The sequence below is a fragment of the Salvia hispanica genome, chromosome 5, assembly GCF_023119035.1.
Source record: "Salvia hispanica cultivar TCC Black 2014 chromosome 5, UniMelb_Shisp_WGS_1.0, whole genome shotgun sequence".
NCBI lineage: Eukaryota > Viridiplantae > Streptophyta > Magnoliopsida > Lamiales > Lamiaceae > Salvia > Salvia hispanica.
In genome coordinates this window covers 29816546-29838567 of record NC_062969.1, presented here as the reverse complement: position 1 = coordinate 29838567, position 22022 = coordinate 29816546, and the positions used below count along the sequence as shown (strand labels likewise).

At 33.9% G+C, this 22022-nt stretch overlaps 6 protein-coding genes across 6 annotated transcripts; 4 read left to right on the top strand and 2 right to left on the bottom strand.

The window, feature by feature from the left end:
* Nucleotides 1-407: 407 nt before the first annotated feature.
* LOC125189797 (protein FAR1-RELATED SEQUENCE 5-like) lies at nucleotides 408-1933 on the top strand. The gene is made up of 3 exons (XM_048087030.1): nucleotides 408-489; nucleotides 741-1356; nucleotides 1618-1933. Exons 1-3 carry the CDS (start codon nucleotides 408-410, stop codon nucleotides 1931-1933), a joined length of 1014 nt encoding a protein of 337 aa, XP_047942987.1.
* A 318-nt stretch (nucleotides 1934-2251) lies between these two features.
* LOC125191109 lies at nucleotides 2252-6236 on the bottom strand. The gene is made up of 9 exons (XM_048088568.1): nucleotides 6070-6236; nucleotides 5926-5982; nucleotides 5520-5636; nucleotides 4575-4760; nucleotides 4394-4501; nucleotides 4220-4294; nucleotides 4034-4120; nucleotides 3847-3921; nucleotides 2252-2888 (listed from the first exon to the last, which is right to left on the bottom strand). The coding sequence occupies exons 1-9, from the start codon at nucleotides 6113-6115 to the stop codon at nucleotides 2857-2859; spliced, it is 783 nt and encodes a 260-aa protein (XP_047944525.1). The 5' UTR covers nucleotides 6116-6236; the 3' UTR covers nucleotides 2252-2856.
* Nucleotides 6237-7224: 988 nt separating this feature from the next.
* LOC125189796 (FCS-Like Zinc finger 3-like) lies at nucleotides 7225-9429 on the top strand (the record flags this gene model as incomplete). The annotated part of the gene is made up of 3 exons (XM_048087029.1): nucleotides 7225-7405; nucleotides 9055-9172; nucleotides 9249-9429. Coding segments are annotated over 3 exons (480 nt in total), but the record flags the coding sequence as incomplete, so codon positions are not given.
* An 892-nt stretch (nucleotides 9430-10321) lies between these two features.
* On the top strand, nucleotides 10322-10942 carry LOC125189795 (transcription factor TCP24-like). The gene is made up of 2 exons (XM_048087028.1): nucleotides 10322-10336; nucleotides 10556-10942. The coding sequence occupies exons 1-2, from the start codon at nucleotides 10322-10324 to the stop codon at nucleotides 10940-10942; spliced, it is 402 nt and encodes a 133-aa protein (XP_047942985.1).
* Nucleotides 10943-13035: 2093 nt separating this feature from the next.
* Nucleotides 13036-13560, bottom strand: LOC125189794 (protein FAR1-RELATED SEQUENCE 5-like). Its single transcript, XM_048087027.1, has one exon. The coding sequence runs from the start codon at nucleotides 13558-13560 to the stop codon at nucleotides 13036-13038; it is 525 nt and encodes a 174-aa protein (XP_047942984.1).
* Nucleotides 13561-20667: 7107 nt separating this feature from the next.
* Nucleotides 20668-21771, top strand: LOC125189793 (protein FAR1-RELATED SEQUENCE 5-like). The gene is made up of 2 exons (XM_048087026.1): nucleotides 20668-20677; nucleotides 21395-21771. The coding sequence occupies exons 1-2, from the start codon at nucleotides 20668-20670 to the stop codon at nucleotides 21769-21771; spliced, it is 387 nt and encodes a 128-aa protein (XP_047942983.1).
* The last annotated feature ends 251 nt before the right edge of the window (nucleotides 21772-22022 follow it).

Here is a 22022-nt window from a genome sequence, read left to right as displayed (position 1 = left end):
GATCTCTTTCTCTCACTTCATATCTGCGTGAAATTCCTAAGCACGATTCACGTCCTATACTTTTATTTCTTCAGCTGATTCTATATTCTTGAATATCTGTCAATTTATTCATCCTCTTCTCCAGCGATTTTTTCACCTTCTTCCATAAAATATGAATATCTTTTAACTTCCCATTTCAGAATGTGTGTTCATAATCTTCAGCTATTCTTTCATAATCGTTTTTAGTTTCTCTACCAGATTGCCATTTTACATCTCCTCCTTCATCACTCTATAGATAAGTTTTTTATTATTCTTATGTATCCCGTTTCAGAGCTTCTCTCTCTTTTGTTCATTTTTTTTTATCATTTGATATGTGATTGTGAATGCATAAATTGTTTGCAGATTTGTTTCTATCGAGCCTCACATTAATGGAGATGGGATCACCCCCACTGCCGCACTGTGACAATTATTCTTCATCTGATGAAAGTGTTGATAATACAAATTATGGAGGTTAATTATATTGATTTGTTTTTATTTCACTATTATTTCTTGATTATGCCATAAGTTTTATATTTTATTTTTATGTTTTGACTTTAATATACAGTAGTTATGCTCTTCGTTGTATGCAATCTGTCATCGTTGTTTAACTGGTCGCATGTGTTTTTTTGCATACGCTCGCTGCATTTTTCTCACATAACGGATTTCACATCTCGCTTCCGTTATTATGTTGTGTTCTTATGCTCTATTTTTGTTTATTTCAGATTTACATACCCCTGATTGCCCTATCGAAGTAAAACCCTTTGTTGGTCGTAACTTTCCCACATTGGAGAAGGCAATTCAGTTTTATGAAAATTATGGGCGACGTGTTGGTTTTGATACCATCAAGTGCGGCTCTAAAAAAATTGATCAACTCACCATATGGTTTTATATGGCGTGTAGTAGAGAAGGTGAAAAAAGAGTGCAAGACAAGCAAGCTGAACGCAGACGTAAATCCAAGAAATGCGGCTGTAATGCTAGGGTTGCCTTCAAGTTTGATTCCGACAGAGGCTACGTAATCAATAATTTGAATGAAGAACATAATCATCCTATGGTACTTCCAAACCACCAGAAATTCATGAGGCTCAATCGAGTTCTTGACGATGTCCACCAAAAATTTATTACCGATTGTGCCGGTGTCAATATTGGTCCATCACTAACATTTAAATTGTTGACTGAATTGATGGGTGGATATGAGTCGGTCGGGTGTACTGTATTGGACGTTCGCAATTACACCCAAGACATTAGGAGATATGCTGAAGGACATGATGCTCAGATGATATTAGATGAGCTAAGGAAGAAGAAGGAAAGTTGTGACGCCTTCACGTACGAAAATATAAGGTCGATTCTAGTGATAGAATGTCACATTTATTCTGGTGCGATCCACTATCAAAGAAGAATTTTTTGCTATTCGGTGACATTGTTTCATTTGACACTACTTACTCAACCAACAGGTGCATTTTTGTAAGCTTATTTGTTTTCACATTTAGTTCTACATTTCATGGAATGACATTCATTTTTTCTGAATTGGCCTATTGTTTGATATTCTATGGTGTCAAACTAACATAACATGCCTGATTTTAGAAAGAATCTTTTTTTTAGGTACTCTATGATATTTGCTCCGTTCACTGGTAAGGACAATCATGGAAGAGCTGTGACATTTGGTGCCGGCCTTCTTTGTAGTGAGAGTGCAGACTCTTTCTCCTGGATATTCCGGCAGTTTGTGAAGTGCATGGGTATAGCTCCGAAATTGATCATTACTGACCAAGACTTGGGAATGAAGGTTGCAGTCGAGGAGGTCCTAGTGAACACACGTCATAGATGGTGTATGTGGCACATCATGGCAAAAGTTGCTGAGAAGGTCCCAAAATCATTGCTTGGTGATGCAGATTTTAAGGAGTTAAACTCATGTGTCTAGTCCGAGTTGATTGAACCCACCGAGTTTGAAGACACTTGGCATAAGATTATGGAGGAATATGGACTTGAAGACACTGATTGGTTTTCTACAATGTTTCGATCAAGACAGTATTGGGTTCCAGCATACTTTAGAGACTTTCCTGCTAGTTCTTTGATAAAGACAACCTCTGTTTCTGAGTCCCAGAATAGTTTTTTCAAGAGGTATAGCAAGGCCAAAGCCAACCTTGTTGTGTTCTTAATGAACTTCAACAATGCTTTGGAGGCTCAAAGACACCAAACGGCAAAGCTTGATTATATGGATGCTAATACCACATCGACATTGAAAACACAGTGGCCTATTGAGAAGTATGCTTCTACAATATTCACTGACAGTGCATTCAAGGAAATTCAAGACCAAATACTGGAGGCATACAATCATTGCAGTATTTTGGCGATATCAAATGAATCTACTCATGACATCTACAAGGTATTAGATCATTTCTCAAACACATGGAATGTTACATACTCAGAATTAGATTCTGCCTTTGATTGTGGTTGCAAATTGTTTCTGAGAACTGGTCTTGTATGCTGTCACATCTTCCTTGTGTTGAAACACAAAAACTTTAAGTTGATTCCTGACAATTTGATTGGAGGTCGATGGTTAAAGTCCCCACTAGTAAAGTCAGCTCATGGTGTTGACAGTGAAGATGTGATTACTCATGTCTATGTGGATGAGAAGAAGAAGGCTTCGTCTATCTTGTTGGGTGAAATGTTGTCTTTGTATCAAGCTGTTTCCGTCGACATTGATCAAACCCATGAATTGACTTCTATACTTCGTGATGCAAGGCAGCAGATTTTTGCCGATGGTGTGGTATTGTCAGCTGCACAAAAGAAGCAGCGTATTGAGTCTTTTAATGGTGGGGAGAAACCCCTTGTTGTTGAAGTTCATCCTCCTGAAGTTGTGAAGACGAAGGGACCTGCAAGTAGGCTCCAACCAAGGTTAGAAAAAGCTATGCGGCTAAAGAAAAAACCTTTGCGCCAATGCAAGAAATGCCATGAGTGGGGTCACCACGATTCAAGGAATTGCGACAAAATCAAAGAGAAAGAACTTCGGAGATCAAGAAGGGAGTCTGAAATTTGATTTTATGCATTTGCATATTTTCATTTTTTTTTTCCTTATCAAACCATCTGTTATCACTCTTTTTGGAACAATTTGATGTTGACTTTAACCATTCAGACCTTTTTTTGTAATTTGAACTAGACATCAGCTAATATGACTTAATTCTATACTACTTATCATTTTCAGATTGCTCATTTTGTGAGAAATTTTTGTTCACCACCCTGTTATCTTAGATGTTAGTTTTGTTTGGGTAGTTTTTGGATTTTTTCATCCTCTAATGACTCGTATATGTTCCTCTAATGACTCGTATATGTAATCAGAATGACATGTATACAGACTTTTTCTTATACTGACTCATATACGTTATAAGAATGATATGTATTTAGTCTCTAATTTGATCATTAAGATTAGTGATGATACCATCACTATTGATTTTTCTGAATTTATTAACGTTGTGGATGATGTGGTTTAGTCTACAATTTTTACTTCAACCTCATTTTCTATCGAAATAAAGCTTTGTTTAGTTAAAATTTACAATAATGTCAATGTTTGAATTTAATAATATGTTTTTCTCTTTCAGTCGAAATGCAAATAATATTTAATGAATAATACTTTTATATTCTTTATTATTATGTGTATAGTTGTGGATGATGTGGTTTAGTCTGCAATTTTTTACACCAACCTCATTGTCTATCGAAATAAAGCTTTGTTTAGTTAAAATATACTATAATTTCAATGTTTGAAATACAATAATCATTAAATTTAGTTGTTATAATATTGGAATATGTCAGAAGTAAATCATTCCTATATCATACCAGACACACCAGAGTATCCCTTCTCAGAAGCTTCACCGACAGCCATATCTCCATCAATTTTTTCACCAACAATATCTACAAAAAAAAGTGGTCCCACAAAGGAAAAGCACCCATCATTGAATCTAGTGAAGTACGTCAATTAGTATCAACATATAGGTCAAACTAGATTTATATCTCGCCAAAATACCTTTTGTGATGGTCTGTTCAACAATCTCCTTGCCGGAAACTTGGTCTAAAGACACATTTTTCATTGTTACCTTATTCTTTTCCCAACCTACAAAATCATATGATATGCACAAACCATCCATTCAAAAATTCAAAATATATAAAAAAAAATTAATTAAGTCATAGATAGATCATTCTTGTACCATACCAGACATACAAGAGGTTCCCTTGTTATTAGTTTTCTTGACAGTCGTATCCTCCACAGTTTGTTTACCAAAAACATCTACAAATCAACATAAACCAACATATATAAAATCAAATTATATGGCTACAAATGCATACAAATTCAGTAAAATATTTTCCATGCTAATAACCTAAATACCTTCATTGTTAGTACTCTTGTCTGATTCAGGGATGCTATCAGAACTATTCTTTTCATGCTCAACACCACAACCTGTGGTTTTCTTGGCACTTGATTCCTTGTCCACATCTGAAAAACATAGATTTTCAGATGTTGTTGAGGTGTTTTTAGGAACTAACTCATATAACTCCTCATATATTACCTTTGCTTCCAACTGTACCACCGATTAGCTTTGATCTCTTTGTTGCTTCGGTTTGTTTACGTATTGAAATTGCATGCAACACATTCAATGACAGCGGCTTCTTCACTTTTTGTGTTGTACACTTGCTCATAGTATCTGAACCTTCCAATACTATACCCTTTCCAGACAACTCATTCACAGCTTGCCCTGACAGTAAACACTCATTATCAAATTCATTTTCGAGTATAATCAACACATTTAACTAGTACATCATTTACAATATAACCATGTTTACAACAACAAAATTATAATTGGAAATAAACATGCCATATATAACATTGCAATTTATGCCAAGTACTGCATAGATTTTCTTCGAGTACCACCCATCATAAATTAAGCTTTCTTATTTCGCCATTTTTCCTAATCTGGTAGAATAGAACACTAAACCACTTTAAAAAATGATTCTTTGCAATAATTGATTAAGGAAATATATCAACTTGTTATATAAACCAGACAACAACAATATACACTATTACATAATCACCTAGATACGCCATTCAGAATCAACAAATAGATCATGTTTAAGGACTATTAAGGAAATCAAAAAATTTATAGATACAACTTGATAGATTAAAACAAAACTAATAGCAAATATAGTGGAAAATCAAATATAATTGCTACATAATCAGTGGGATTAGATTAGACATGTGTCATGATTAAATTCCACACATGTCATACAATGAGAACTTTTATGTCATCGTAATTTAGTCTGACTCAAACTAATGCCCAATCTGTAAACCATGTTATTTTGATCATATACTAGCATATTGGTTTTTTTTTATGGACTACAGTTTAACTATCAAATATAGTTGACATACTAAGATGCCAATTATATCAAATATAGTTGACATACTAAGATGCCAAGTATGTCATTGCAAAGCACAGTATTGATTAAGAATGTTATACCTTTGTCCTTGTTCAGAATGTCAGCAGATGCATCTCCGTCAGCTGTTGACGAGTGTGGTTTGATAACATTGCGTCCCTCAACATTGCTCTTTAAAGGTGGCTTTCGATGCTTAACGGCTTTGAATAATAATCATAATTAAAAGAAAAATTAGGGGAAGCTCTATCTTATCATTACTCCAAAGTATAATTCAACATAATTTATGCAGAAAGTATTTTTTTTATCATTTGTATGTAATTTGGAATGTTCTATTTTATCAACAAACGCTACCTCCAAACAATTAATGGCCCAAAATTTCAAACATTTTCACACTTCCAAAAATTCAATTGCATCATCACTGTGGTTTATCCGCAATGGCTTACAGCATGCAAGTGACATAAGGATTCAACAATATGAACCAAATAATACCTTTTGCGGGCTCCGTTTTTGCTTCGGTCTTCCGGCACGCTGTAGATCTTTCGTAAACTAGTATAAATTGTGGCAACCAGAAATCAGTTTTCAGCATTGTATAGATTCGGGAAAAGAAAACACCCAATCAAAACCCTTACTGACCTTTCCCCTCTTTGCTTGATGTTGCAGAACCCCGAGTTTCAACCATTGTTGCCGACGATGTCTAGATTCAAATCGTCGGAGAGTAGCGTTGGCGAATCGTTGAAGAGTCGCGTGAATCGTCCGTCATAATCTTCTATGTTGCGTTTTTTAGGCGTAGCGGGAATATGGAGTATTTGGAAAGTGTGTCTAATTAAATCCCATTAATTGAGCATAATGAATGCAATACAAATGGTCAAATGACTCGTTTATTGTTAGTACCCAAACTACCCTTATAATGACCAAAATTTGTTTAGTTATGCTACAACATTGTTACAAATTTGAATCGATCATATCCGTTATTTAGTATATCCAATGGCAGAAAATTGTCCTACATTTTTGTACTAAGAGGTGTTTTTGGATGGATTAAGACTCTATATATATATATATATATATATATATGGTAGTGATAAAATGCAAACTTATATATGGTACAAACTCAAAACTCATTAATACAGCTTCAACATTGTTTCAATATAATATCAACACAGTGTAAAATTTCAAGATTTTAATGTCAACACAGTATCAACACAATATCAACACAACATCAATCATTGACTACCATTGAAATTCTGTTGACATTTTCCTGTTGATGCCTTTTTGCGATCTGTTGACATTTTTCAATGGTCCAAATCATAGTTTTGAGTTTGTACTATATTTAGAGTTTTCATTTGATCACATTCCTCTATATATATATATATATATATATATATATACATTATTTTGGGGCGGTACATTATTATATATGGGGCGGTACATTATTATATATGGGGTGGTACATTATATGTGCATAAAATGTACATGATTTGACGTTCTGACAATATTTAGCGTTCTGGCATGAATACATTTTATTAAATAGCTAATTGAGTAATGAGATGCAATATCAGCCACTCATTTTTATTAAATGAGTGGTCCAAATTTTACCACATGAAAAATATTTTTAGATTAATTTATTATGAAAGGGTAGATTGGTAATTTCGTGGTAATTTGTCAATCTCACCATCTCCTTGTGCAACTTCGTCGGAGTAATCACGTAAGGCGGCAGAGTTCTAAATCCAGATCCGATCTGCGCGGCGACGGCGTTTTCGGTGGTGCTCGTGATCCTGAAGTGGCTGATGCTGCTCCTCCTCTTCCTCCTCCCACCGGGGCTCTCCGGATTTGGACGATTTCTTCCAAATCGTCGTCACCGCCGATTGCCTCCAGTCCAAGGATAAGAAAGTCACAACCGCCAAGGAGACCAAATCGTGCTTCGAGGAGCGCTTCAAGACAGGAAAAACTGTTGGTTCTTCACCAAACTCAGGTTCTGAGTGTTTTGTGAGGAGATATTTTTGTTTTTTTTTCTATCAAATTGAATATCAATCTGGTTTAATGTCACATGCGTTGAACTTCTTATGTTTTTTATCTTTAGATGCAGTGCTTATTTTGGTGAATTTTGCTGTCCATTTTTGATTCTTCAACCTTCAATGTTGATTTGTATGTGTGGTACGTTCGATTTGATTTTGGGCGAAGGTGTTTGGGAGGAATTGGATTTGATCGCATGATAGTGACTTCCAGGCTCCGGCGAGGGAGGTGGTGGCGATTTGAGAGATTGATTTTCCAAAATTTGCTTTTGTTATATGATTTGAACTTTTTGCAAACTTGATTATTGATTCGTTTATGGAATTGGAAGTTTTAGGGTTTAGATTATCAATTGTGTTGGATGTGAGTTGGATTGGGGAATCAATCTTAGTCATAATCATTCGTGATGTTCCCCAGTTGGGAATAAGTTGTCTCCATTTTTAATGTCAACTACGCAAATATAATGTCAACTACATATACAATTCATGTCAACTGCACGCATATAATATCAACTACATATACAATTCATGTCAACTACACACATATAATGTCAACTATGTGTATAATCCATGTCAACTACATATGCAATTCATGTCAACTACACACATATAATGTCAACTATGTGTATAATCCATGTCAACTACATATGCAATTCATGTCAACTACACACATATAATGTCAACTACATATATAATTCATGTCAACTATACAAATATAATGTCAACTATAAGTTGTTGACATTTGATGCAGGCTATTGACGATAATACCCCTTAGTTGACATAAACTACACGTTGTTGACATTGGGCGAAAATTGTGAATGAGTGGCTGAGATTGCATCTCAATTCTCAATTAGGCCCAAAAATCTCAACCTAACAAGTGACCCTATATATATATATAGGGATGTATTCAAATCCTTTTCATATCTTTTGTCCTTTTTCCTTCTTAATCCTAGCCCCACGATTTTGTCATCTGATGGTTAGATTAATGCCACGTGTCATTTAATAATGCACATTTTCATTCTAATAATGCACACATGCTAATAATGCAACATTATAGACTAATAATGCACATTTTCATTCTAATAATGCACAACGGCTAATAATGCAACATTATAGAGTAATAATGCATTGATCACAACCATCCAATTCAAGGATCCAAGGGCTGAGATTAAGAAAGAAATAGGACACTTAGAAGTGCAAAAGGAGTGCATAACTATATATATATATATATATATATATATATATATATATATATATTATATAGAGTCTCATTATCCACAAATCCTCTCTTAATGACCGAACTAGAGATCAAATTTGGGCCCTTAGATGTAGTTTTTAATGGATGAGATTAGACCATGCTTTATTAATTTCACTCCTTCATTAGGTAAACAATTTACTTCAATCCAGGGGTATTTTGGCCAAAATACATTTAGGGTAAAAATTTTGCAGCAACCTTCATTCAATTCACGTGATTTTCTTCATTTTCAATTCTCTCTTTATCTTCTTCTCCAAAATCGACGAATTTCTTCTACAAATCGACGAATCTTCTGCAAATCAACGGATCTTATCATCAATTAAATTGAATCTCCTCCTCCTCCTCCGATGAGCTCAGCTGCAGCAGCAGCATACTACTACACCGGATGCGAACACGACTACGAGCCGCACTTCCTCGATTCCTGCTCCCTCTGCGGCAGATCGCTCTGCCAAAACAACGACATCTTCATTTACAGGTAAAATTAGGTGAAAATCCAAGAGATTTGGAGCTGAATTGGTTAGCGGAGTTTCTAATTTGGTGGATTTTTGCAGAGGGAACACGCCGTTCTGTAGCCAGGAGTGCAGGCAGGAACAGATAGAGATGGATGAGGCGATGGAGAAGAAGAAATGGAAGAGGTCTTCTTCCTCCAAGAGATCGAGCGCTGCGAGACAGAGCTCCGACGAATCTGACATCAATAAAGCTGTACGCACTGGAGTAGTGGCTGTGGCCTGAGATTATAAACTTAGATTCCAAATAATTAAGTATGTATTTGAGAAGAGACTACTGATAAGTTCATCGGTGAATTCGCAACAACTGGATTCATTATAACAACAATTTAGTTCATTCAGTTGTGTTATTACTTCATTATAACAACAATTTAGTTCAATAAGAGTCGAATTGATGGCATACTTTAATGTGCAAACAACACATCAGTTAAAGATGTTACTTCATTATAATGTTTTATTACTTCATTTTTGTTGTGATTTACTTCATTATTATGTATTATTACTTCATTTTAGTAATAAAAGCTACTGTATAAATAGATCATTTATATTACTTCATTATCATAACTTATTACTTCATTATATGAATTCAATACTTCATACTAACTAGATTATAGTTAATAGGAAAACAGATCATTTATATTACTTTATTATCATAATTTATTACTTCATCTTATCAATTTACTATTTTATCAAAAAGAATATGTAGTTCATTTTAATGTGTTATAACAACAATTTAGTTCAATAAGAGTCGAATTGATGGCATACTTTAATGTGCAAACAACACATCAGTTAAAGATGTTACTTCATTATAATGTTTTATTACTTCATTTTTGTTGTGATTTACTTCATTATTATGTATTATTACTTCATTTTAGTAATAAAACCTACTGTATAAATAGATCATTTATATTACTTCATTATCATAACTTATTACTTCATTATATGAATCCAATACTTCATACTAACTAGATTATAGTTAATAGGAAAACAGATCATTTATATTACTTTATTATCATAATTTATTACTTCATCTTATCAATTTACTATTTTATCAAAAAGAATATGTAGTTCATTTTAATGTGTTGTAACAACAATTTAGTTCAATAAGAGTCGAATTGATGGCATACTTTAATGTGCAAACAACACATCAATTAAAGATGTTACTTCATTATAATATTTTATTACTTCATTTTTACTGTGATTTACTTCATTTTTATGTATTATTACTTTAAAGCGAATTGACGGCCACCGGCGGGAAGGACAGCCACAGCAAGGTCCTGACATCGCGAGGGCTAAGAGACCGCTGCGTTCGATTAGCGGTTAACACCGCGATCGAATTCTATGATTTGCAGGACCGATTAGGCTACGATCAGCCGAGCAAGGCGGTGGAGTGGCTGCTCGCGGCAGCAGCTAGCTCGATTGCAGAGCTGCCGCCGATCAATTCCCCCTTTCCGGCGGCGGTCGGTGGTAGCAGCAGCTTCGAGACCTCGATTTCCAGATCTGAGAAGACGGTTAAGGAAAATGAGAAAGAGAAATCTTCTTATGTTGCTTCCTTCACCGAGCTATTGAGCGGAGGCAAGGATGCATCCGATGAGAATTCCAATAGCGAAGCGGCCAGGCTGGCGGTGGCAAGCGGGCAGCGAAGTAGCGAGGTGGAGGGAGCGGTGGTCGTAGAAGCACTAATGAGGGAGAGAAAGAGAGCTAGAGAAGAGGATACGGTGGCGCCTTCTCTACGATGAGAGAGAATTGTAGAGAAAGAAGTTGGTTGGAATTGGGAAGTGAGGATGAGCTGCACATTACTAAACTACCCTTTACCAATTTAATTGAGTAAAAAATTCAGAAATTATTTATAACCATTAGATGTGATTAATACATGGATGAGATTTAGTCTCTAGTTCGGTTTTTAAGAAGGGTTTGACATTGATCGCAACTCATATTATATATATATATAGGGGTGCGTTATAATGATAACCCCAATTTGTGTGATAACCCTATAACTAAATCTCCACCACACATTTTTAAAATATGTGGTCTAGATTTAATCTAACAAAACTATCATTTTCGGATATATTAAGGGCAAAATTGTCATTTCATTTTAAAATTTGGTGGGAAAGAAGAAAACTTGACTCAAACGCTCCATTCAATTTCTCTCACACTCAAACCCTGCATTCAATTTCTCTCACACTAAAACCCTCTGAATCGCGTTTCAAACCCTACGAATCGAAGGAAAAATCATCAAAATTCTGGAATATGTCGAAGGAAAACGCTCGAGCATCATCGAAGAAAGGTTGGATGAAGTTTATTACTTATTTCACTTTTGATTTTGCTCGATTTATCATTTTGCTGGAGATTTTCTCGATTTTTTTTAGATTCTGTAGTTTTTTAGTGTAGATATTTCTTATATTTATACAATATCGTTCATGCATGACAATATTGAGAACAATCTATATATTTAGATTTACATTTTGCTGTGTGTGCTGCTGGTGTGTGTTTTTCTGTGTTTGTGTATGTGTTTTGCTTTGTTTATGTGTGTTTTGCTGTGTGTGTGTGTGTGTGTGTATGTGTTTGGATGATCTGTTTAAATGTAGAAATTGTGCTTTTGCTTGATAAAATGATACTTTGGGTGCATAAAATGATAGTTTCTGAAAATGATAAAATGATACTTTGTGAATAGTGTTTTGTTCTACTTAAGTGACAAGTTATGCCCTCTCTGCTTTTTTGAACTCATTGAAATTTAGAAAATGATAGTTTCAGAAGATAAAATGATAATTGCCCTTGATAAAATGATTGTTTCAGATTATAAAATGATGGTTTTACATTATAAAATGATAATTTCATGGGATAAAATGATACTTTGACTTTATATAATGACATAAACTGTTTAACACACTGAAATCTTTTGTTTATTAGGAAAGAACATTCGTGATGATGATGATGATGAACATAGAACATTAGCAGAAGAAGTAGAACATATAAGAAATAAGAAGAAAAGAAAGAATGATGATGCAACTGATGGTAAGACAGCTTCAAAGAAGGGCAAGGAAAAAGTTGTTGAAGATAGTACAGTCATTAAGACAGCAACTTTGGCAGGAAGAAGGAATACTGACTTCTTCGTTGACATGCTTGAATCTCTAAACAAGAATCAAAGAAGAGCTGTTCGAGAGATTGGGTTTGGCGCACTCCTAAACTTCAATATAAGAAGTTTCCCAAGAGCATTAGCGTATTATCTGATCTACAACTTTAACCATAAAAGTTCATCAATTGAGTTGAACAGTGGGGAATCACTGTTTTTAGATGATGAAGATGTTCACATAACTCTTGGGTTCCCGATTGGATCTTTACCTATCAATAAAACCAAATTTCAGAAAAATATCCACATCAAAACTGAAATTGCTAGATTCTGTAAAGGTGGAGAGAAAAAAATGGTGCCAAAGTATGTTGTAGAGCAGATGGAGAGAGACAAAGAAGGTGGTGAGTTGTTTAAATGGACTTTTATGGTTCTCATGGAGTATGCCTTGATTAACACTCCTGCTGATGGAAATATGAGGCCAAAAATTTTAGATTACATAGCTGATGTTGAGAAGATCAAACAATACAATTGGTGTAGCTATGTCATATCTAGATTGCATGAAACACAAAAGAGGTGGAAAAAAAACACAGCAAAGATATTTACCGGGCCAGTTATCTTTGTAGTGGTAAGAATATATTTGTTTTCCATTGTCTATGAATCTATTTACAGAAAAACTAATATTTAGTTTTTGTTTAATGTAGGCTTGTTACGTGGACAGGATTGTCTTTGAAAAAAAAATGGTGCCAAGATGTTATCCAACAGTTAAAGGATAGGAATGAGATTAGCAGACTTATTCTTCAACAAACAAAATATATGACAACATAACAAACCAATTCTGGAAAACTTCTTGCAACTACAGTCGAATGTGTCTTGCTTACAATCATACTTAACATCCCATGTTCTACCATATTGGTCCTTGACCTGATGCATCTTGATGTTATCCTCAACAGTTATAGAAACAATCTCACATACCGTACTTATTTCCTGTTGTACATGTTTGAAAATAGAATCAGTGTAGATTGTAGATGCATGCTTCTCAATAGGCAATTGGGTTGACAAATCAGGAATAGTTGAGTAATCCAAGTAGTTCAATCGTGAATTAGCATTCCTTTGATCTCCCACAGCATAATTAAAGAAATTGATGAACTGTACAAGATTTGCACGTGGCTTTGTGTAGTTTTTAAAAAAGCTATTCTCCGATTCAGACATCGATGTAGTCCTAAGAAGCGACCCCATGGAAAAATCTCGAAAATAAGCAGGAACCCAGAATTCTCTATCTTCAAACATTGATCCAAATCAGTGCACGTCTTTCTAATCCAAACATTGCTCCAAACCCAGAACTAATGTATTGAATTTCATACCAATCATTGGCTTCAAAGAATCATCACAAACAGGAATGTACATACCTACAAATCAGTAAAAGTATAATTTTATCATAGTATCATTTTATCCGACAAAACTATCATGTTATGCAATAAACCTATCATCACAAACAGGAATGTACATACCTACAAATCAGTAAAAGTATCATTTTATCAGAGTATCATTTTATCATAGTATCATTTTATCCGACAAAACTATCATGTTATGCAGTAAACCTATCATCACAAACAGGAATGTACATACCTACAAATCAGTAATAGTATCATTTTATCATAGTATCATTTTATCCGACAAAACTATCATGTTATGCAGTAAACCTAACATTTATAAGCCAAAAGTATCATCTTAACACATAATCGGCAATACGTAATATAATCAAATAAGAATTTCAGTACATCAGAAACATAAACAAATCGACAACTAATATTAATCTAAAATCAAATTCAATACGTGAGGAATGCCAAAAACCAACTGAACGAGCATAATGTTCATAGAAATCAACTGCTTCTACTAATGTATTGAATTTCATACCAATCATTGGCTTCAAAGCATCATCACAAACAGGAATGTACATAGATAATGATTGTACCTTCGTTATTTGCTACAGACTCCATCGAAGCAAATTCTGACAGCAATTGAAGAGGTAATCAATGAAAATAAGAACGCAAAATTGAAAACATCTTCCGCGATCACAATTATGCGAGAAATATGGAAACAAAATCTGGAGAGAATAATGAACAGACTCCATCGAAGCAAACTCTGACAAATTGAAGAGGTAATCAATGAAAATAAGAACGCAAAATTGAAAACATCTTCCGCGATCACAATTATGCGAGAAATATGGAAACAAAATCTGGAGGAATAGTGAACCAAATCGAAGAAAATCTGGAGATGTTGAAATAAAATAGGCGAGAAATATGGAAGATGAAGATGAGAGAATCGATTTGTTAGAAGGTGAGAGAATTGAGTTCCAACAGAATGAAAGTTTGAAACGAGTTTGGAGAAAAATTCAGAAATTAAATGAGGAAATTACATTTTTACCCCCCTGCGCCTTTTTTATGAAGTAAATCTAAGTTTGAATCTCAACCACAAGATTATCAAATATGTGTGGTCCAGATTTGGTTATAGAGTTATTATGTGATTTGGGGTTATATATATATATATATATATATATATATATATATATATATATATATATATATATATATAATGCGATCATATCATAACTCATATTTATGTGATAACCTAATAACCCTATCATTTTATGGGTCAAAAGTATCATTTTTACTAAAAATGATATTTATACACGATAAAATGATATTTTTCAGCATGCATAAAATGATACTTTTATTCCATAAAATGATATTTTTCGTCCATAAAATGAGGGTTATTAGGTTATCACCATAAATATGGGTCTTGTTAGGTTGAGATTTATCAACCTAATTGAGAATTGAGATGCAATCTCAGCCACTCATCCAGAATATTTGTGAAATGTCAACAGCATGTAGTTTATGTCAACAGAGGGGCATAATTGTAATTTTATTATTATTTTTTATTTATTTTTTTTAAAAAAAAATTTAATTTTTTTTTAAAAAAAAATCAACTATATATACAATTCATGTCAACTACACATCAAATGTCAACAACTTTATTCAATAAATACTATTTGACATGAATTGTACATGTAGTTGACATTATATTGTGTAGTTAACATGAATTGTATATGTAGTTGACATTATATGTGTGTAGTTGACATGAATTGTGTGTGTGGTTGACATGGATTGTACACATAATTGACATTATATGTGTGTAGTTGACATGAATTGTATATGTAGTTGAAAAATAAAAAATAAAAAATAATAAAAAATAATAAAAAATAATTTTAAAAAAATTAATAAAAAATTAAAATTAAAAAATAAAAAAAAATATTTATTGAATAAAATTTACTATGATATTACCATTCTGCTATTTCATAATTAATTAATCTAAAGATATTTTTCATGTGAAAAATCTGGACCACTCATTTAATAAAAATGAGTGGCTGATATTGCATCTCATTTCTCAATTAGCATAAAAAATCTCAATTGATCACAATCCTATATATATATATATATAGGAGTGATCAAGGTCTAACTAATTTTAAGTGTATAACTAGAGAATAAATCTCAGCCACTCATTATCTTAATCTAATGACTAAATGAAGTATTCAATTTCTATTAATAAAAATTGTAGGGGGTAGTTTGGGAAATCAACTTTGTTCTATATTCTGACATACGCATTCCATTCACGCATTATCTCTCTCTATTTCTATTATCATTATCTCTCTCTCTTTCTCTGTGTGCCGATCTCTGGCCGCCACCGTGATGCGTCGGAGGCGCTTGGCGGAGGAACGTGGAGCTAGAGAGGGAGCTCCAGAGCAGCCTGGAGGGAGAGCAGAGAGTGGAAGAGGAGTTGCGGTGACGTGGCAGCATGTATGGTTGGTGGAGGAGCGGATCTGCAACGAGCTTGATGAGCTGGAGGCGGAGGCTGTCGATCACGCCATGGAATCTAGGGCTCAGATCACGCTTCTTATGGAGAAGCTTTTTACTTCTGAAAAACTTCTTCAATCTCTCTCGCTCAATAATGTCTCTCACTCAATAATGTCCTCACACTGAATAATCTATCTCTATCTTTGTAGTTCTATGCGTGTGATGCAGATCTATGAACAGATTTATATTTTGTAGTTTCGTTTGGATTTGAAATCATTTGGATTTATAGGATTTTGCGTGGGATGAATTGTTGTAACGGAGATGCAGATCTATGTATTGTGGTGTTGTTGATCGAAGATTGAGCACTTTAAAACATAATTAGATCACTTTGAACTCATTTTTAATGTAGTGAGCTATATTTTTTTCAAATATGTGTTCATCTGTGCAATTCACTGTACACAAAATATACTTCACTATAAAGCCAATATAGTTCACTATAAACGCAATATAGCCAATATAAGCATGCATCACAAACAGTTCACTCTAACCAGGGAATACTTCACTCTAAATATGTTTTTATTTCACTGAGATGAAAAAACAGAGCACTATAAGCATGCATCACAAACACTTCACTGTAACCATGGAATACGTCACTCTAAGCATGTGTTTACTTCACTATATGCACTATATACGTCACTATACGTTTATTATACTTCACCGAAATGAAAACAACATTTACTTCACTATAAACGTCATATGCATCACTCTATGCTCAATATACTTCACTAAAATGAAAAAACAGTACGCTATAAAGAATGCTGAATATACTTCACTATACGCACAATATACATCACCCTATATGCTCATTATACTTAACTGAAATGAAAATTAGTACACTAAATAATACTCTTCACTGAAATATCAAACACATATTTACTTCACTATAAACAATATTTACTTCATTGTAAGTGAGTTTTGTTTCGTTTGAAAACTTCTTGGTTCAACATACTTATTTCGTTGCGTACCTATTTTTTAGTTCAGTACAAGTGTGAATTAGTTCACTGCTTACATGTTTTTAGTTCACTGTGTACTTATTTTAGTTCACTGTAATTGCGAATTGATTCACTTTTTTAGTTGTTTACTTCATATCAACAATTAATTAGTTTATTTGTGAACTATATTTTGTTAAATATCATTTGTGAACAAAAGAGCTATTAAAAATCAATTGAATCTATATCTATGAACTACATAAATAAAAATTTTGAACAAAATATTAATGTAAGTTATGAAACTGTTGAATGTAAATGAACCGAATAGGTATTACAATGAACTGAATCATGTTATGAACTATATCAGTTTCTACAATTGTTTCATTCTCCATACATGCATAAGCTTCCCCTACTGTTTATTTTTTTCTTCGTCTTTCGTCTTTCTTTACGTATATCAGCAGCTTCTGAAAGATTCATTGGTTATCCTATCATATAAAGAAAGTAAAAAATGATTAATAACAACATTCAAACACAATATACTTGGACATAACAACATTCAAACACAAAAAGATCACTAATAACATGCATCAGAAACACTTCACTCTAACCATGAAATACTTCATTGTAAGCACATTTTACTTCACTAAGATGAAAAACATATCACTAATAACATGCATCACAAACACTTTAATCTAACCAGGGAATGCTTCACTCTAAACACATTTTACTTCTCTAAGATGAAAAAACAGTGCACTATAAGTATAGATCACAAACACTTCACTCTAACCATGAAATACTTAACTTTAAGCACATTTTACTTCACTAGGTTGAAAAAACAGATCACTAATAACATGGATCACAAACACTTCACTCTAATCATAAAATATATCACTCTAAGCACATTTTACTTCACTGAGATGAAAAACAGATCACTAATAACATGCATCACAAATACTTCACTCTAACCATGAAATACTTCACTTTAAGCACATTTTACTTCATTGAGATGAAAAAACAATGCACTATAAGCATGGATCACAAACACTTTACTTTAACCATGAAATACTTCTCTCTAAGCACATTTTACTTCACTGGGATGAAAAACATATCACAAATAACATGGATCACAAACACTTCACTTTAACCATAGTATACTTCACTTTAAGCACATTTTACTTCACTAAAATGAAAAAACAGTGCACTATAAGCATGGATCACAAACACTTCACACTCTAACCATGGAATACTTCACATTAAACACATTTTACTTCACTAAAATGAAAAAACAGTGCACTATAAGCATGGATCACAAACACTTCACTCTAACCATGGAATACTTCACATTAAACACATTTTACTTCACTAAAATGAAAAAACAGTGCACTATAAGCATGGATCACAAACACTTCACTCTAACCATGGAATACTTCACATTAAACACATTTTACTTCACTGAGATGAAAAAACATATCACTGATAACATGCATCACAAACTTTTCACTCTAACCATGAAATACTTCATTCTACGCATGTTTTACTTCACTAGAATTAAAAAACAATGCACTTTAAGAATGGGTCACATACACTTCACTCTAAGAATGTAATACTTCACTTTATGCACATTTTACTTCACTGAGATGAAAAAAATAGATCACTATAAGCACGAATCACAAACACTTCACTCTAAGCACGGATCACAAACACTTCACTCTAACCATGTAATACTTCACTCTAAGCACGTTTTACTTCATTGAGATGAAAAACGGATCACTATAAGCGTGTATCAGAAACACTTCACTCTAACCATGAAATACTTCACTTTATGCAAATTTTATGCATCACAAACACTTCACTCTAACCATGGAATACTTCACTCTAAGCGCGTTTTACTTCACTAAAATGAAAAAACAGTGCACTATAAGCATGAATTACAAACACTTCACTCTAACCATGAAATACTTCACTTTAAGCACATTTTACTTCACTGAAATTAAAAACAGTGCACTATACGCAGGGATCACAAATACTTCACTCTAAGCATGTAATACTTCACTTTAAGCACATTTTACTTCACAGAAATGAAATAAATAGTGTACATTAAGCATGGATCACAAACACTTCACTCTAACCATGGTTATAAAAGTTCTGAATTTTCACATTCATTTTTAAAATATTTTGGTTCGATCCAGATACATATCTCAAAATTTGAATTTCCAAATCGATTTGGATTAAGCAAAACCGAAATGCTTAACCATATAGAAAATCAAATAAAAGCAAGATTAGAAACGACCACAAATATAAAAAAATGATTGAAAATAGTTTTCAATCACCGTCTTCAACGTGACATGAACGTTGGAGGAAAACGTGATGGAGCTTGTCGATAAATGACAACACATCGCGACAAGAATCTCCTCCTCATACTATTCCTAAACCCTACCAACCCTCCGGCGACTGGAAACCTAACAGTCGCCGCCTTATTCACGTCCTTGTACCTTGGTGGGGTCCATGACCTCCTCCCTATAATGGAAGAGCAGTTTCCCGGGCTGTGCTTGACCGAAGATGATTGCATGGAGATGAGTTGGGTGGAATCCCTTCTCTTCTTTGCTAATTTTGATGACGACGAGGAATCGACGGAGGGAGAATAGAGAAGAGACAGACGGAAATGAAATGTTCAAATGAGGGAAATAGAAGACCCTTCTCATTTTAATTCAGTAAAATGACCAATATACCCCCGAGTGAACTAAATTATTCATATAGTAATTCAAAACCTGAATATAATGCTAGAATTCTAAAAGTAATCTTAGCCCTTGATTTCTTGATCTTGTGGCTGAGATTTGTTCTCTAGTTATATACTTAAGGGGCATTTGCCCCATATCACTACTCTATATATATATATATGGTAGTGATAAAATGCAAACGTATATATTGTACAAATTCAAAACTCCTCAACACAGCTTCAACACAATTTCAATACAATATCAACACAGTGTAAAATTTCAAGATTTTAATTTCAACAAAGTATCAACACAGCATCAATCATTGACTACCGTTGAAATTCTGTTGACATTTTCCTGTTGATGCTTTTTTGTGATCTGTTGACATATTTCAATGGTCTAGATCATATTTTTGAGTCTGTATTCATTTGATCACATCCCTATATAGGGATGTATTCATATCATTTTTCTAATTATTGTTCAACTTTCTCCTTAAATCTCAGTCCTACAATTTAAAGATCTAATGGCTAAAAAGAGCGCCACTTGTATTTGATTAAAATATTTAAAAAATCGAAAAGAGTGTTATTGGTATACACAAATCAGTTGGTTATGGTAAGTTTCTTGATTATCTCTATCAAATATTACGATAGTTTCTCTACAGATTACACGATACAATCTTTCCTCTCTCTAAACTTTCATCGTTTTTTCTGCGTTGAAAAAAATTCTTCGTTGAAGAAAAACGCTTCTGAATCCATTCTCTCTATACTTGTTTCGTTTTCTTTCCCTCGTAAAAAATCGGTTTGTTGGAGCACTCGTGCATTGTTTTCATTTTCTTCAACAATGGAAGAAGGTAATTTAATTTGTTCCTTTATTGATTATGAAACTGATTTGTTCACTTAAATACCGATTTGTTGGAGTAATCGTTCATTGAAGAAACTTACTGTTTTGTTTTGGTTGTGTTATACAATTTCATGAGTAGTTTAAGATTGGCAGTGTTTGATTGTACGTCGCAAGTTTTAATTTATTCCCCTAGGGTTAAGAAATATTTGGGGCTAGGGTGTATTATGGAGTAAGTAATACAACGTCGCCAAAGTCCACGAGTTTCAGTCATTCCTCTAGGGTTTAGATATCAACTCGGCAGGGAGTAGTTTTAACTGATAAATATAATGTACAAATATTTCAGTGTAATGGATTTTATTTACTCAGTAATGGACGATGTGTGTTCTGTAATGTATATTTTTCTGAGCCGTTGTTGTTGTATGTCGCAAGTTTTGCAAGTTTTACAACAGTGTTTGATTGTATGTCGCAAGATTTAATTTATTCCCATAGGGTTTAGAAATCCTTGGGGCTAGGGTGTAGTATGGAGTAAGTAACACAACGTCGCCAAAGTCCACGAGTTTCAGTCATTCCTCTAGGGTTTATATATCATCTCGGCTAGGGAGTAGTTTTAACTACAAATATAATGTACAAATATTTCAGTGTAATGTATTTTATGTGCTCAGTAATGGACGATGTGTATTCTGTGATGTATATTTTTCTTAGCCGTTGTTGTTGTGATTTTATACAGTATTGGTTGTACCTGAATGTTCTCCAGAACTGAAGCCTGTGGTCGGTCAAAAGTTCCAATCACTAGATTTCGCTTTCGCGTTTTACAATGTGTATACTCGCACTATTGGATTTGATACGCGCAAACAAGGAATAAGGAAGACGGGCTGTGTTACTACTTGGTATTATGTTGTATGCAATAGGGAAGGCAGCAAGAAGACAAACGAGCATGACCAATTGAATGCACGTTCAGGTTTTTCTATGAAGCGCAGACGGTTATCCAAGCATTGTGGTTGTAAAGCGAGCATATCGTTCAAGTTCTTCTCCGAAGGAGGACTCCCAGGTTATATTATTCAGGAGTTCAACGAGGTTCATAGCCATTATATGGTTGGCGATTAGCATCAGCAGTTTATGACACTTAATCGAAAGTTGGATGATGTACATCAAAAATTCATTCTTGATTGTTCGAAGGCTAATATATGCCTCACACTTACCTTCAATGTTTTGAAGGAAATTCTCGGTGGATTTGATCTTGTTGGTTGCACTGTCGGGGAAATCAGGAATGCTTCTAGAGACATCAAAGCATACACACATGGGGGATATTATATATAAACTCCTAAGTAAGGAGGAAATTACAACTGAGGTCAAGA